The sequence below is a fragment of the Mesoplodon mirus genome (genome assembly GCF_964341445.2).
Source record: "Mesoplodon mirus genome assembly, chromosome: 13".
Lineage (NCBI taxonomy): Eukaryota > Metazoa > Chordata > Mammalia > Artiodactyla > Ziphiidae > Mesoplodon > Mesoplodon mirus.
The window spans coordinates 24,138,984-24,153,076 of NC_138989.1; the positions used below are offsets into that span (position 1 = coordinate 24,138,984).

General features: G+C 43.0%; 2 protein-coding genes across 4 annotated transcripts in view; one reads left to right on the forward strand and one right to left on the reverse strand.

Moving 5' to 3' along the window:
- MORC2 (MORC family CW-type zinc finger 2) overlaps positions 1-1,679 on the reverse strand; it is a 41,435-nt gene extending 39,756 nt beyond the window's left edge. For all 3 annotated transcript variants that reach the window (XM_082641522.1, XM_082641524.1, XM_082641523.1), the window contains exon 1: positions 8-1,679. In XM_082641522.1, the coding sequence (XP_082497648.1) occupies positions 8-75 (68 nt within the window). In that variant the 5' untranslated portion in view covers positions 76-1,679. The remainder of the gene's footprint in view (positions 1-7) is intronic.
- On the forward strand, positions 615-11,268 carry TUG1 (taurine up-regulated 1; the record flags this gene model as incomplete). The annotated part of the gene is made up of 5 exons (XM_082640582.1): positions 615-636; positions 853-1,138; positions 1,218-1,366; positions 1,587-3,959; positions 5,116-11,268. 4 exons carry the CDS (start codon positions 615-617, stop codon positions 2,033-2,035), a joined length of 906 nt encoding a protein of 301 aa, XP_082496708.1. The 3' UTR covers positions 2,036-3,959; positions 5,116-11,268.
- Positions 11,269-14,093: the final 2,825 nt, after the last annotated feature.

The following is a 14,093-nucleotide window of genomic DNA, read 5'->3' on the forward strand; positions in this document are numbered from 1 at the left end:
TACTTACGAATTTGTGTGTAGATAGTCAAAGGTTAGCTGAGCTCGATTCAGACTGCTGTAATTTGTGAAAGCCATGAGTGCAGTGAGGTCTCCAGTTCTTTACCCACTAACTGGGAACTATAAGCTTACAATGGAACAGATTTTTCAGGATTCCTTCCAGTAGAGGTTTGGTAAATCTGCTCCTTAGTTAAACAAGGTTATCTAGTATCTAACCAAGATATATTCAAAAAGATGTCTAAAACAAAAATCGATTTCTCATTTACATTTTTTTAAATCTTCTCAATGACTATGATGTAATATTTTGGAAGGAACTACGTCATAAACGTGTAGTCTTAAGGAGCTTCAGCGTTAATTTGCAACAGTTCACGGAGTGGAATGCGGTTGGTCCTAGAGTAGATGATACTGGAGTTGGTGATTTAATTACTGCTCCATCTTCATGTTCTTCGAGCCTTTGTTGTTGTTGTTCCTCTAAATTTCCTGTGAGGAAATTTAGCAATCCGGAAACTTACCAATCCGGAAATTTAGCAACTTCAATCATAAAATTGGACAACCACCCATGTCTTCGCCATCAATGATCCCAGGATCCTTAAATTAGCCCCAGGCAGGTGACCACGATGCTGATGAAGTGCATATGGCGTTAGTTCCGGCTTCACCACCTCCCAACTGAAAGATCTCCTAAGCGCTGAAGACCGATTTCTGTTTTCAAAGCCCGGACCAAACCTAGCTTGCTGTGTGCCCCAATTTCGTCAGGGTAGTGGGTCAAATTACCTCACAATGACCCACTAAGTAGCCACAGAATTGACCCGCCCAAATTAACTCAGGCGGGCCGCGCCCCTCCCCCACCTCCCTCAGACACCGGCCTCAGCCTCTCAGGCCCTGACTGGGCCTCGGTCCCGTCGTCTCCTCCTCGCGGAGAGGAGTTAGTCCCAGCCTTCAACGCCCGGCTCGAGGGCAGTGGCGCGCGCACCACCCGAGCGGACGTTGCCCGGCGCTCACAGCTGCCTTTGTCCCTCCCCACGGAATTGGAACCCAACAACCGCAGCGCGCTCTTGGAACCATGTGCTGCCGCCGCCTCCGCCTCCGCCGCTGCCGCCGCCGCCGCGAGACCAGCCGCCCGGGCGCCGCGCTGGATGAGATGGTGACCGGACTCAGCACCACAAACTTCGGCGTTCAGGGCTGCTCCGCCGCCACTGCCGCTGCCGCCCCTGCCACCTCAGCCACCGCTTTGTCTCCACCCGTGCACACAACCGGGGCCGCCTCGCGCACTACCCGACGCCCCAAGCCCCCGAGGCCTCCGCGGCGAACTCGGCCAATCACAGAGCCGCCCCTCCTCCCGCCCCCGCCCTGATGCGAAGCCTCCTGATTGGTGGGTAGAGTGTCTCCACGTGACCGGATTTTGTTAGGGGGGCACTCCCCTGTCACGTGAGTGCGCGCGCCTCTCTTCCTGCTTTCTTGACCCTCTCCGCCATTTAAAGAAACAGTACCGGGGGCGGGCCGAGCGACGCAGCCGGGACGGCAGCTGCGGCGCGGACCGGAGGAGCCATCTTGTCTCGTCGCCGGGGAGTCAGGCCCCTAACTCGAAGAAGCCCTGGCGCGCCCTCCCCCCCTCCCCGGTCTGGTAGGGCGAAGGAGCGGGCGCGCGGTCGATCGAGCGATCGGTTGGCGGCTCTTTCTCCTGCTCTGGCATCCAGCTCTTGGGGCGCAGGCCCGGCCGCCGCGGCGCGCGCCCGGTGGCCGTTGGCGCTCGCGCCGCGTCTTTCTTCTCGTACGCAGAACTCGGGCGGCGGCCTATGCGTTTGCGATTCGACGAGGAGTCGTCCGGGTGGTCGGCGGCGGCGGGCAGCTGCTCCGCCCCGCTCCTGGGGAGGCGGCGGGATTTGGCGCGGCCGGGGAAGCTGGGGTGGCCGGGGCCGGCCTGGAGGCCTGGCGCCACCCTTCGGGGCCTGCAAGGACCCAGTTGGGCGGGCAGGAGGGGGCCGGGGGATGGTTGGTGGTGGGCTTCCTACTTTGCCTTTTTCTCCTTATGCCGCCTTAGTGAGGGGCGGGAGCTCTGGCGGCAGCTCCGGGGTGGAGAGACAGGCTCCGGAGTCGGAAGAGCTGGGTTTGCTTCCGGGCCTAGCCACCAGCTGGCCGAGTGACCTTAGGCAAGTCACTTGGTAATTTGTCTGCGCCTCAGTTTCCTCCTCTGTCAACGTTTGTGGGATTGAAAGCGCTTTGTAAACTATAAAGCGTCGGTGAATGTAAGGGATGATTATTGTTCGTAATGGTTGGCTTTTTTTTTTTTTTTTTTGAGTTGTAAGAAAACTTAGCAATTGCCCAGTCCTTGGATTTTGAACCTGGGAACCTTGGATTGGAGTTGGATATTCCCAATTTCCCTGAAATTGTGTGCAAAAGTTAGTGGGAATATGCATTTTAGGGGAATGAGGATCCATCGGCAGCAAGTTTTCTGAGGGGGCTGTGACCCAGAAGAGTTAAGAACCACAATTCCTTTGCCACAAGGAGGAAACTGAGGCCTAGATGTCATTTGGGACCCGTCACAACCAATTTGAAGCCCCTGTTGAATCCCTGGGATATGTGAGCTGTTCTATGCATAGTGGGTATTCGGGGTAACAACACTCCACTGCTTGGCTTCTATTCTGAATCTTTTCACCATGGGTTGCCTGAAAGGTGGCTGACGCATATGGTACAGTGGCACCCAATATAAAGCAGCTAAAAGTAGGAGTGGATGTGTTCTCTAGTATCAAGAAGCCTGTTTAATCTTTGGCCCAACAACTTTTTATTTTCTGGTGCCTGACTACCTTTCTGTTTCATTGAACATTTTCCATGACCATGGCTGCCATCCGTTACTTGCTCCTATCTTATATTCTTAGTTTGTGTGGTTGGTAGTGAGCAGGCTTATTTTTAAATGGTGCTGCCAAGTCCAGCTAATTAATGGTGCAGGTGGATTTTTAGCAAGCTGGCTGACTGGAACAAACTGAACCAGGCATGGGATTCCTGAAGATGTTTGGGGGTTTGTCTTTATTAATTGAAGGTTAACATTCTCTGAAAAGTTTTGTTAGAATGTCTGCTGAACCTCGAAATCAGTAGATTGCAAGTGTTTCAAACCTTAACTTTTTCCCCCTCGGCCTGCTTTGTATTCTCTTTGCTTGCAAGTGTGTTACTAAGATGGCCAAAATGCCAGTTTTTGCTTCTTTGTTAATTGTCAGCTGCTTTTATCAAATTCCAGGCCATTATCCAGCAAACACTATAGAAATGTTTGAACACTTGGATTTCAAACATTTTCAATTTGTGGAGTGGTGCTTACCAGTGGTACAGTTCTAAGCAAGCAAACACAAACCCACTTAAGTGTTTTGTTTGTTAGGTGTTAGCCGGTTCTGCTATTTCATACAAACATCTGGGAAAAATCAATTGACTATTCCCTTTACCTAGAGGGCAGAGACAAAGAATCTCAATTCCAGAGGAGTGACTGTTTTGGAGAAAGATGTGTTGGTCTTTTAGCTCTTTTGTAATTAAATCTGGATGTACCTCAAAAGAATCTTAAGACTGTGGTGATAAGATGCTTTCCTCAGGAGAAAGGAGGAAAAAAACAACTGGAACTCAAAGCTTGAAATTCTGTGACAAAACATGAGCTGTCCAGGATAGGAAGTTGAAAGTGTTTCACTACAGCGTTCTGCTCTCGCTGGAACAGATGTCCTTCAGTGTAGTCATGGCGTGGACTCCAGATTTCCAGATTTTCAAGAACTGGATCTGGGACCTGGAAGAGATTATCAAGATGTGACAGGAACTTGGGAGCTGGATTTTTTTATTTTTGAATTTGGGGACTGTTTCCTCGCTTTGAGAAAAGAGACAATGACTGAGCAAACACTGCCACCAGCGCTATTACTGGGAATTCGGAGACCTGAATTTTCGCCACACTCTCAGTGCAAACTCTGGCGATGCTCCACCCACAGTGAACTACGGTACTTGCCATTTTCCAAAATGCCTTATTCTTTACCATCTCTGCACTTTTATTTGCGCTCTCTTCTCTACCCTGGAATGCCTTCCTCTGCTTCTTCACCTATCAAAACTGCCATTTATTCAATATCCAACTCAGATGCTCTTTCCTTCATGAATTTCCTAACTTTAGCCAGAAATTATCTTTTTTAAGTTTTATAATGTGTTGTTATATATCTTTTATCTATCTTTGTATACAAATAGCTTGTAAAGTCGTTTTTTGCAGGCATTAGCTCTTTCCAGATAGCAAGCCCCGTGAAAGCAAGGGTTTTGTCTTGGGAATCTTTGCCCAGACATATTACCATATATGATGAAGCACTAGTAGAAAGAAGGAATTTAGAGAACAGGCGATCTCACAATAAGCACTCAATAAATGTTTGCTTAGTTGCTGTGTGATAACCTAATTACTCCCGATTAGGGAAAAAGTCACTAGTTTTGGGCCATGTCTCTTCCTTTATTTCATGCTTTATTATTTTTTAATTCTAACTTTAAAAAGACTTAGGGAGCCCTCAAATATAAAGAGAAACTGCTCTGCTGCATAGGGTATTACAGAGGGGTGCAAGGGCCAGGGCCTTATTCCCTGCGTACCTTATTCTCTCGCACTCAAGATGGAATCTTACGAAAATGTAATTAAGGATAGCTTTTACAAGTACAAGACCATAAGACAATTTGTGAAAGGCATTGGAAAAGGAAGAGCAACAGTATTTCCTTTGCTTTGCTTTGGTGTTGGTATATAAAATTAAATCCAGTTCTCATACCACCTTTGGAGCCACTTCTTTCTCCACCAACCACTGCCCAGCAACCTGAATACAATCAAATTACTACCCCAAAGTATGAGACTTGGGGCAGTTCCTATCTGCTGCTTCCCTAAGACAGTTTGTCCTCAAGAGTCAGGAAACAGTCTTTACCAGAGAACTCTTTCTGTTCTTACCATCACTGATGGTTAATCATAAGGCTTTTTTCCCCCATTTATCATCTGTCAGCTTCTAAGCCATGCTTGTCAAGAATTAGTGTCCGTCAAGCAGCTGATGTGGTGACAGCAGCCCCACCCCAGTGTTAGAGTCCTTTCTTTGTAATTCCAAGCATTTGTTATCTTATATGTTTTGTCCCTCTCCCCTCCAGTCCTGTGCCTCCTGGTTGCTGAGTGTTCACCTGGACCGTCTGACTACCTTTGTGCTATTCCATCAGCCTACAGATCTGGTACCTGGATTTTTGCCCATGGTGATTCTACCACCTTACTACTGAAGAAGACATCATTCCAGTGGACCACTGTGACCCAGGAGGCATCCAGCAAATCATCATGATGTGGCCTTCACCTCCACTCCTGTCCTGTTCTACCGAGATTCAACACAGCCCTTTGTAGTGAAGTCAAACTCCTCAAGCCAAATAGCTGAAGCTATTTTATCACAACAAAGGCTGTTTGTTCCATGAGTGTGCATTTCATTTCTTCAGTTAAAGCCTTCAGAGACACATAATAAATTTGGACCAGGGGATTTTTAGTTATCGGCACTGTCTGAAGAATGGCAACATCTTTTTGAGAACCACATTGGACCATGCCCCAGTATCTTAAATGATTGAAATTCAGGAAGTATCTAATCTGGACCCCATTCTTTTTCCATGTCAAATCTGTAGTAACCTACTGAATGAGCAAGCAGATATTCTGACCCATTGGGATTAAAACAAAGGCACAGTGAACTCACAGCATCTTCTTTGGGATTACTCAGGAACCAGAACTTTTCACACAAATGTAAGAAATTCTACCAAGGAATCCCTTTACCTAACAGCATCTCACAAAGCTCCAATCAGATTCCAGAAAAGGCCTCTTGATACATCCAGGTAGAACCTATATGGTAATCCCTTATGTTTATATAGCACTTTACAGTTTCAAAGCACTTTTACATGCATTAATCTCAATTATCAAATAACACAAATTATAATCCCTTTTTGCAAATGAGGAAGTGGGAATTTAAAAGGTTATCCAAGGTGACACAGCTACAAAGTGGTAGAGGCCAGGCCTTCTGACTCCTAGTCCAGTTCTCTCCTTGGAATTAACTTAGCCTCTGTTTTACCCAGTGTTAAAATAATTGGAGAGTGGGAACCCCAGAAAAGTTTCCAACTTCCTGATCTGGTGCCCTCAATCAGTCAGGATGTCATACATGTAATCTTGTGATAGCTGTACCTAGATCAGAATTCCATTACAGCATCTCTGACATTTAGGAGTAGACTGTCTCCATGGTGGTAGACTGTCCAGTCTACAAAGAAAATGTTCATTTGACAGCAAGATTACCCATTATGAAACACAGAGCTGCTTTTAGATCTTTCATCCATCTTCATGGTCTTCCCAAAGATGGCCTAGTTGATTGAAGATCCCTGTTCATATCATGTCTTTTTTTGTTGTTGTTAATTCTTACTAATATTCCTGGACACCAAGATCTACCTGTGGTCCTCTATCCCCAAACTAATATTTACATAGAATGAGCCATCGATTTTTTTAGAACAGTACTGTTCATATATATGTGTGTGTGTATGTATATATTTGATATACACATATATATCATAGAGCTTCTGTAGTCCAGTAAGGTGGTAAAATACTGTAAATGTGTCCCCTTCCCTGATTCATAATGCAGTGTAGTGTATTAAAGGATCTCAGAAGGCTTGCTGTAAAGAGCCTCATTTAGCTGTTTGGTCCAGTGTGTCCTAAGTTTAATCAAGCACAGAAAGTTATTTTTGCAGCATTCCTTTTAGTGGAATGGGAAAACTGCTCTAAAGCAGTATAGCCAGTGCTTCCTGATTGCCAACAGATTACCCTGGAGACCCAGGAATAAACAGCATCTTTGAAACCCCCCCCTTTTTTTGCCTTGTCAATAACTACTTGAATTAGTATGTCTTCCTCATCTGAGAGCCCCACATCTTGACAGTTACCTTTATTTTCTGTCAAACCTCTAGAAGATTTGTGGGGATACATGGGATGGGGGTGGGGGAGTTAATTCTGCCACAAAATTAGATGAATTCCATGACATTTAGCAATATACTTTTCTGTCCGTAGAATTGTGCTGTAAATCTATTTTAAGGGAATTGCATCTCAGGTGGGTGAGGAGGCTGGGAAGGGAAGGGAGGAGGAGAATAGAGAAAAGGGAGGAGGAGTGAGAAGGAGATACTAGGATTTGAGTTATGGCCCACTGAGGTCTTACTAATACTTGAAGAGAAGTCATCCAGCCAGGGAATTTTTGAAATAATATTAAGAAAGAAATGAATGCATTTTGCAGCTGTATGCTGACTGCAAAAACCCCAGCACTATTGTCCCTTAAAACCAATAGGCTTTTTCTCTGATAGTCACTTAAAAGCCCAATTTCAGGCAATCTGAATTTGTAGCAGACTTGAATGTTAACTTCATTTTGAAATGTGGCCCACATTAGGGAAAGAATAAATAGGAAAACACCTTGGCTTACCACAGGCTTTGCTCACACAGTTTCTGGTTTCTGTGACCTATTTTTTGTATTTCAGCATTTTGTGAACAACTTATTCTTAGATCATTGGTTTTCCAAAGGCTTTGTGGCCATGAAGCCCTTTGAATGAAAACTTTATGGAAGCCCAGAGTGAAAGTGAAGCTGCTCTGGAGGAAGCAGAAGTGGGGGGCCTGAAACCTGCCACAAGCATCTTACTTTACCACCATGGTGACACCTAAGGAGACTTCTTTACAACAACTAGAATTCTTCAGAACACAGTTTGAAAACCACTGCCCTAGACAACAGTGTGTTCGACCTGAATGGCATTCTGTTCTGTACCTCTACCCAACACCATCCATGTTCAGTTGATGCTGAACGTTCTTAGGAATACTTACTGTGAGCAAACTCAGAAAAGTACAAGAAGATGGGCATATCTTTGCCCCCCAGAGTAGTCATATGGGCCGAAAGTGGTATCAAATGGACCTAGAATAATAGCCCTCTACCTACAGATGGACTTCCAGTGATTCCTGGATTTGATATAGCCAGAGAGCAATTCATACATACCCTACACTGACAAACCCCCTTACCCAGCTTCTTTCACAAACACCAGATGCTCTAGTGGTCCTTGAAATACATGACCTTGAAGTCTTGATCCTCCTTGGATACATGAATCGCCAGGTATTGAAGCTGATGCTGAAATTGATGTCTCATTGAGGCCATTTTAGAGCAACTGTACATTGGACCGCCCATCCTCAGCCATGGTACTCTACTTCATGTGCAAGGGATAACTATAAACTGAAAGTAGAATTCAAAGACTGGCAACATTACCTAAAAGGGTACCTGGTTATTATTCATCTTCTCAGACTATGTCACTATCACTCAACCAGTGGCAGTTACACTACTTGGTTTTTATTCAGTTTAACTGCTGCTTCCAGGATAAATGAGCTAATAACCTTTGAAAAATCGCTAAAACAACTCCTCAGTCACTGGCACATCTGCCTAGTCTCCAAAATTATGAATACTCAGCTCTAACTACACTTAATACCTGATCCACAAGAGACAATCTCTGAACATCCTTTCTCATCTGTGTGATTTAAAATGTGACCATTTCGAAAATTTTCTTCCAGCCAAGTGAGATTTTAAGATGGGTGTTTTGATGTCTGGTACCATCAGCTGTTGATGTTAATGATGTTTGGAGGTAGGCCTTTTGACCAGGCCATGATAGCTTACTTGGTGGGCATCTCAAATTGCATATCATCTACCTTTTTGCTGGAAATGTAGACTGACTTGAAATCTACAAAGCCTGCAGCTAAAGATTTTATCAGTAGACTCAAGAGCTTCCTGCTGCTTCTTCCTAATGTCAAAAGACCACAGTCCCCTGTCCTTGTGGATGTTTTCATGGAATTTCATCTGTCTCAGTACTATTGTTTTACACTGAATCAGAGTGGCTGACATCATTCCTTGTCATGAAATACTCTCAGGTATTAAGACAACTTACCTGTTCAGGAGGGATTTGATTCATGAACTCCTCCCAGACCAGATCATGTAGAACAAGTAGACTTTGATTTGTGCCATGAGAAAAGTCTCATTTCTTCAGAGTCAACTTAAGGGCCCACCGTCCTCAGCTACTTTAACGAATGCACTGGTTAAATGTTGGAAATGTTTCTTTATATCTTTTGTCTCTTATTCTCTAGACTAATTGTGATTATGAGTCAGTCTACAAATAATCAAACAAGGCCTAAGTCTGGTTACTCTATACTGCTCACCCTCAACAAATAAAATCTGATGACTGGCCTGCTTGTATATATAACTGTTATTTGTAAAGAAGAAATTATCTACAAGCTTAGTTTTTCTATTGCCTTCAAAATGTCAGCTCGATTTTCTTTTTCTCCTGTACTTGACTGAAAAAGACATTGATCTACACTGGCAGTCATTCCCTTTAATCCTGTCAAAATGAGGGACTAAAGGTAAAGATGATCATCTGTTCAAGAGTCTGATGTACACTGTGTATAAGAATTGATGGTGGAAAAAGCATAAAATTCAAACCTAGTATCTTACTATCTCCATGCCTCAGATCTCATCTTTCAGCAGTACCATTCAACCAGTCTGAGGCCTTGACTTGTTAAGATGATTCTCAGAGATGGGCTGAGTTACAGAAGATGGAGACTTGATTACCAAAGAAAGTAGGGCCAACCTTGATGAACCTGGCTCTCCCAACCCTATCACTCCCAGATGTAGCATAGACTCCTAAACAGAACCTCAAGTCTGGATTAAGGAGATAGCCTTCTCCTGAGCTGAAAGTTCTTGGGCAGATGAGCAGGAAAATGAAAGTTGCTGTACCTGACTGGCCCTTTAAGATCAGAAAATTGTATCCAGAATAAATGCTGTGGATTAACCCTGGAGTACTCAGGGTTAAAACTAATGTACAGAGTTTTGATATTAAACTGCCTGTTCTTCTAGATCATAGCCTGGCTATTGATATGGCTGGCCCTGCTGAAAGTACCTTACTTACTTGCCTATTTACCTGACACAGCCCTTTCCTGCTTTTTTGAAATATTGCTGCAATCAGACTGGCTGTCCTTGAGAAGACTGTAGCTGATCTCAGTCTATCTTATACCCAGTTCCACCAAGAGGTTTTGAACAGAAGCAGCCTGCACCTCACCCACCAGGACTTAATGTTCACAACAGGAAGGACCGTGCTGTATACTCTTGACCAGCAGCTTTTTTTTTTTTTTTTTAACTGCAGAGTAAGCCTCTATGCCTATATATATTAGCTCATTTTCAGCACTTGGGACCCTTTCTACCAGATCTGAAGGAGCAGAGCAGATTGAAGTCACTGTCCATTCCTCTGTTCTACGGTAATATAGAGATGAATCTGATTTGCCAGTACTCACAGAAGTGTACCAGTTCAACCTGACAAAAGACTTAAAGGAACATAAGAAAACTTTTCCACTGAGCTTAAAATTTACCACTGACTTGATGAGCGTCACAGAACTATTTGCCAGTGGGAGGCTGGTTGTCCTGCTTCATGTCAGCAAGACAGTTGGGCTCTCAAACTCACGACCACTGAGTTTACTTACATTGAAACTCTATTGTATCATTGATAGTGTGCTATTGGACACGATTATTCCATTCAAATGGATTACAAGCCTCCTGAGTAGAAGACAAACTTACTCCTCATGATTTTTAGAAGATAGACATACTCCTCATGATTTTTTCCAGAATACATTTATTGTCAAGGAAGGAACAATGCCAGCTGTTACCATTCAACTTTATGAGCAGAGATTAAACTTTTTCAGTATCTGTTCTTACCATTGACATCAGTTGTTTTTGATTGACCAGCATCAATTCCATCCCTTTGCAACAACTCCCTGATGTTTCTTGGAACCTCCTCTCCTTCTTTTCAGTCCATGTGGTTCAATCTGACCTAATCTTAGGTTTCATGGGTGGACATGTAATTCAGACCTGATCAATCAGCACAGTCCATCTCCTTGACCATAGTGATTGGTTCAGGAATGGTCGTTTGATTCAAGCTGGTCCAGTGATACCCAACCCTAAGAGTTTAGTGAACTGTGGAGGAGAAGCTCAGAAGCTCTACTGAGGTTGCTTAGCTCTGTAGGATGAAAAGCTCAGACCAACAGGGCCCACCATATCAAATGAGCCAGTCAAAGAATGAAGCCAGTACAGAGGAAAGCAGAGCCAAATGTTGGAGAGACTTGAGTCCTGATGACAATGTTTGTGCCCCTGGATCCAACCGTGCCTGAAGCTAGTATATCCCCTGGACTTTTCAGTTATGTGAACCAATAAATACCCTTCTTTGCTTAAGTTACTTTGAGTTGGGTTTCTATTACTTGAAATTGAGTCCTAATATTACTATCTACCAATAGCAAAACTTGACAGATCCAAATACTAAACTAGAGGTCAAGGCCACACTGAAATTATTTTCCAGTCCAGAATATAAAATGGAACAGGAACTGACAATGTTTAGGTTATTACAGAAGCATAAAAATTAATTACATGGTAGAAAAATATACAAAAAAAAACCTAAATACTTATCAGCAAAGAATTGGTTACATAATACATGGTTCAGCCATATAAGAAAATCTACATGTCTGTTAAAATGAATAAAATACATTTATTGTGTATGGGCATGGAAAAATGGCCATGATTTATTAAGTGAAACAAACCATTGCTAGAAAAATGTGTACTATGAACTCATTTAAAAATCTATGTGTTTATGTTCATAATGCATAGAAAAATCTATTAATGGCTTTCTTTGAACAGTGTAGATTACATGAGACTTTCAACTTTATACATTTCTGTATTTGAATATTTTACACTACTCACAGTAAACTTTATCTTAAACTTTAAACTTTATTTTAAAATAAAGAGTTTTTAAAATTAAATTTAGTGCTTACTGTTTGACCTTGGCAAGTTACTCAACACTGAGCCTGTTTTGTTAAATAATTTTAAAGACCTGCCTTTATATTTGTGAATATTTAGATAAATATATTCATCCATTACTCAAACTGATAGACTCTTGCATCTTTCAGAGCTCATTAATTTTTCCTTAATTTTTAATGTCTGAGCATATTTGGCTTATGAACTTTGTAGTTTCAGTGTTCATGAAAGATTATTCCAGTTCTCAACCAACATTAATCTCTAAGACCTCTACTGCAGGTTCACACTAGGCAGAGAGAAGGAAAAAGTCTCATTTTCTTTGAAATCTTTGAGTATTCTGATCTCGCTGCAGTCAAGGTCAATAATGGCCTTTTATTGTTAAGTCCATTACATAAACATCATATCTGAACTTTCAGCAGCACAGACAACTGCCACCAGCATCTTGTTGGCATACTCTTCAAGTGTAATTTTCTTCCTACCTTCCTGGCTGTTGCTCCATTGTAGGTTTAGTTCTTCTCATCATTTAAATATTGGCATAGCAGACATCTATTGATTTTTGTCCCCCCCCCAAAATCATTTCCCCATTTTTCTAGTGATAGATCTCCACTTTTCCTTTGGTATGCTACTCCTTCCGATTCTGTGGGAATACCGTAAATGACAGTATTCTTGCATCATGCTCGCTCACTGACCGAGGTTGGATTGTGTGATCCAAGCTTGTACAGTCTAAATTCCCCTCCCACCAGGACTTTTGAGTCTTGAGAGAGGTGACACAAAATTATAGGAGCTGAGTCCTTCTGATGGTAGTGTCCCAAGGAAACCATATAAGTTCATGTGATGACATCCCCAAAGGTGCTCGTTTCTGTTGTCAAGGCCTAGTTATCCAGATTTTCCTTTGTTTCTCAGACCACCATATATCTTCATTGTGTTCCCTTTTTATTTGTCAGCCAAAGTGGGTTTCTCTTGCTTGCAACCAAATGACTGGTTTCTGTTGCTTTAACAGTTAAATAATAGGCTTCAAACCCTCAGGAACATGGGGGATCTGGAATTGATTACTGCACTGAGACTGAAAGGCAGCAGGAACACTTCCTCTGTGTGTGCTGCAGTGGGGGTAGGAGGACAATGAGCAATTTGCAATGGCAAAACAGCTAGTAAAGATGCTCCCCCTTGTCATTTGGAATCATGTACCTATTGAGGCAACATTTGGATAACCAGTTAGCTGTTGACAATAGGACAATTTGAAGTGGATAAGGAAGGCGAAGACCATTGAGTTAGGAGTGTATAATTGTAAATTATTGCAATAGAACTTGGAGATTGATTCCACAAGTTGCAGAATTATGATGCTGATTGAATTTGCTGCATTGGTAAGATCTTTTGTGAAAATTAAGGCAATCAGAAAAGAGACTGACTTATGGAGTACTGGTATCTGGGAAGATTCAAAAGACTTGGAAAATTTCAACCCCCAAATACCTTAGGAATAAAAGTTTGGGTGTTCCCATTAGTCAAAAACCTTTGGCTAAAGAAAACATATAGTGTGTAGTGAAGGAGGAGGAGATAAGCACAGTCGGCTCTCCATAACCACGGCTTCTGCACCTGGATTCAACCAATGTGGATCAAAATCCACAGCTGAATCTGGGGATGTGGAACCTACAGATACAGGGGGCCAACTGTAGTATGCCATTTTATATAAAGGACTTCAGCATCTGCAGATTTTGGTATCCACTGGGGTCCTAGAACCAGTCCCCCATGCATACCAAGGGACAACTACCAGCTCTAGCCCTGTGACTTGTGGAAATAAGATCTATATAGCCTCTACCCATATTTCCTAGCTTACCTTTTTATCCCTCTCCTCTCTCTCCATTTCAGTACTTTGCCTCTCATATTTCCTGGCTGAAGTTTGAGCATGATCCAAGTTAGCCCAGTCAGACTTCCCCTCCATTGGAACTGAGCTATTCTGCTGGCAGTGTCCCCAGACTAATATATATGGGTGTGTTGGTAAATCCAGCAGTAAATCCGTAAGTTGTAGATTGTCAAGACAGGGGGTTAAGATCTAGAGAAGAATGACTATCACCCAGAAATCTAGACTTGACACTGGGTGTGATAACTGGAAATTATTTTAGGTTATCTCCCCTGGGGAGAAGATGAATTCATTTTCTACAGTATGTTGAATGGAGTCATTTATAAAATTGTTCCTAAAGAATGCATGTACTGGGCAGCCAAGGGATAGAACAGCAGACAGCTGCATTTGCCTACTCT